Source organism: Chrysochloris asiatica, unplaced genomic scaffold, assembly GCF_000296735.1.
Source record: "Chrysochloris asiatica unplaced genomic scaffold, ChrAsi1.0 scaffold00026, whole genome shotgun sequence".
Classification (NCBI taxonomy): Eukaryota; Metazoa; Chordata; class Mammalia; order Afrosoricida; family Chrysochloridae; genus Chrysochloris; species Chrysochloris asiatica.
In genome coordinates this window covers 5,123,631-5,126,852 of record NW_006408544.1, presented here as the reverse complement: position 1 = coordinate 5,126,852, position 3,222 = coordinate 5,123,631, and the positions used below count along the sequence as shown (strand labels likewise).

General features: G+C 42.2%; 1 protein-coding gene across 1 annotated transcript in view; it reads right to left on the bottom strand.

Annotated features, from left to right (window-relative positions):
- The window catches only part of LOC102819584 (chromosome unknown open reading frame, human C1orf228), an 82,273-nt gene that overhangs the window by 60,926 nt on the left and 18,125 nt on the right, over positions 1-3,222 (bottom strand). The window contains exon 5 of the mRNA XM_006839844.1: positions 353-437. Coding sequence (XP_006839907.1) covers positions 353-437 — 85 coding nt within the window. The remainder of the gene's footprint in view (positions 1-352; positions 438-3,222) is intronic.

The following is a 3,222-nucleotide window of genomic DNA, read 5'->3' as shown; positions in this document are numbered from 1 at the left end:
AGCTGATGGATATCCACAGGCAAGTCTTCCATCTTCTCTTGATGCTTTCTGCATCATTTAATAATTTGCCCAGAGAATCTTTTAATTCAATTTGTACCCTGTGTGGTATAAATGGTTAAAGTGCCCAGCTGCTAATCAAAAGGTTGGAGGTCTAAGTCCACCCAGAGGAACCTCAGAAGAAAGGCCTGACAATCTACTTCTGAATAGTCAGTTATTGAAAACACTATGGAGCCTGGTTCTACTCTAATACAAGCAAGGCTGCCATGAGATGGAATCGATTCAATGGTCACTGGGTCATTGGCTAGTTCTGTCACTTTCCATGAGCTGGAGCAGACCCTGCTGCCTCCCTTACCTTCATACTGGACTTCCAGGTGCATTGTGCGCAGCACTTTCAGCACGCAGTCCACGATGCTGGGGTGTGTGGCTCCAATGATGGACTGGCAAGACAGACAACAGGACAAGGTGGTTACTCTGTAGGTCTTGTCCACCTGGAAGAACTGAAAAGCAGACTTAGGTACCTTAGATGAATGGGAGAAAGGGAAGGCGATGGTGGGGTCATTGGGTCTAGGTCTCTTTCTTCTAGAGAATGGGCTATCAAAATTGGGGGGATATAAAGGCACAAAGTGACTGGCTTACAAGTTTTCATAAGAGTGGTTAGGGTCAGAATGAGGGGGGTAAGATAGAATCCCCATTGAATAGTTTTCCTCTTATCCAGATAGGTCTGATCATGATGGGAATAGAATTTTATGATTCATTTGTGAGTAATTATTATCAGGACTAATGGTGACTGTCACAACTGTAAATGTAGAAGAGGTTTAACTAAAAGCAGAGAACAGTTAAGCTGTCATTTAAGGAACAGAGGATTCTAGGACCATCAAGAGGGAAGAGCATGAGGAGCGAGGGATTCTAGCCAAAAAAGCAGTGACAACAGAGATGGTGGCACAGGTGATGGCATAGAGAGGCAGAGCAGTAGAGGACTCTAGGCCCATGGACTAAGAAAAGCAGTGTGCTTGTGGGCAGGAGGCTGGCCTGCAAAATGTGCCCTTTGGACATTTAAATGAATATATGTTTTCAATGTGGTATGTGTACATCAAAAAAAGGTTAATAGTTAGCTGATGGTGCATGGAGGGGATTGTTAACATTGAAATGACTGGTTGAATGTAAAACTGATGATCTGCCCTGTAGACCTTTACTTAATTTACAATAAAGCTTTTAAAAAAATAAAGAGGAGGGGCAGAGATGGGCACCTAAGAGAATCTGACCAAGAATCTGCCAGGGGTGCCATAGAATCCTCGGAGGCATTAAGCTGAAGTTTGCTAACTCAACTAGGAAACAAACATGCTTGTAGTGCAGCACTAGGACCTTGGCAGGAAAGTAGGCCTCATCATGTGACCTTTCCGAGTTCTTTTAACTCTGCTGCTGCTGTTGTGTGCCATCCAGTCTATTCTAACTTCTAGTGACAGAACAGAGTTCCTAGGCTGTTATCTTCATTGGACCAGATCACCAGGCCTTTGTTCTTGCACAGCCTCGGTTCTACCAACCTTTGGTTAGCAGCTAAGTGCTTGATCATTGAGTCACCAGGGCTCCTCTTCCAACTCTTTGCTGTTATTGCTGCTACTGTTAAGTGCTGTTCCAACTCATAACGACCCCCTATATAGGGTTTCTGGGGAGTGGCTGGTGAGTTTGAATTGCCGACTCTGCAATTCAAACTGACTGTGGTCCAGTGCTTTCTTCTCTTCCTCACCCAATCAGTCAATTCCTCTTTTCTGCCTCTTCAATCTTCGGCTACCCACTGGTTCCTTTACTTTAGTATTTAAACAACCTCAAGCTCACCCAGAGTTACTGAAATTGTCCCTCTCCTTTATCTTCTCTGTTTGCTGCTACTCTCCCTGCCCACTCCTTTACACCAAAACTTCCCAAGAGAAGACATGTCTTCATCCCCTGTTCATTCTTTGATAGTCTGCTGCAATTCAAGCCTGCCACAGGACACTGTCCCCTAATTCACCCAAACTTTTCCTGCTGGGGCCATCTTTCCATTCTACTCGTATTGAATCTCTTTGTTGCTTTTGACCCAGCTGATCATATCCTTTTCATGGAAATTCTTTTCTCTTGATTTTCACAGCCTCATTCTCTCCTGTTTTCCTTCTATCGCTTTAATTGCTCTTTTTCAAAGAGGCAGTGTTATGTGGCAGGAGTAAGGACTCTGGAGTTAGACAGACTTGGATTTAAATGCCCATTTAGTAAATACCTTTTACTCAGTGTGTGGCTTTAGATAAGTCACTAAACATCTCCCTGAGGCTCAGTTCCATCATCTTTAAAATGAGGATGGCATTACTGCCTCTCTCAGTTACTGTAAAGACTAAAAGGCATAATGTAAGTAAGTCCTTAACTCAGTGCCTGGCATGTAGGAAGCATTTAATAAATAGGCATTGTGGAAATAATGATAACAGTATGTTTTGCAGGATCTTCTTCCTCAGCTTGTCTCTTAAATATTTGAGGTGTTCTTGGTTCTACTTGTGCCTGCTTCTTACTTGGTGTATTCCTTTTTTTCTCTTTCTCTCTTTTGAAGTTTTTATTGTGGATTGAGTAAAAGTTTACAGGGCAGATCATCAGATCATACAACTTGTTTCATCACAATGATTACAATCCCCTCCATGTACCATCAGTTAACAGCATTTCTGTCTATTCACTTTACCTCTTTTTTTTTAAAAAAAACACCTCAGGCATATATAATAATTTACACCACCAAAGGGCACATTCTACAAGTCTGCCTCATGGCCACTATCTCTTAGTCAGTCTCTTCCCATGATTCTAGAGTCCTCAGCCACTCCCCCTCTCCATGTCCCCATCTCTGCCTCCATCTCTGGTGTTGCTGCTTCTCTGGATAAGGTCTGGCATTCCACTTGTGCTCTTCTCCCTTGATGGTCCTAGGGTCCTTTCTTTCTGGACTGTAAGATTAACTGCTCTCCCATTTTTGTCACAAAACTCCTATCTTTACAATTGTGACAGTCACAATTAGTCATAACAATTACTCACTATTGAATCATAAGAATCTTACCCCATCTCTTTTAACCAGACCCATCTAGACAAGATGAAAACTATTCAATGGGGACTTTCTTCCCCCACACACTCTTTTTTTTTTTTTAATGTTTTATTGTGAATTATGTGATAGTTTACATGGGAGAACATTAGTTTTATGTTCATTCTATCATATATCGTCTC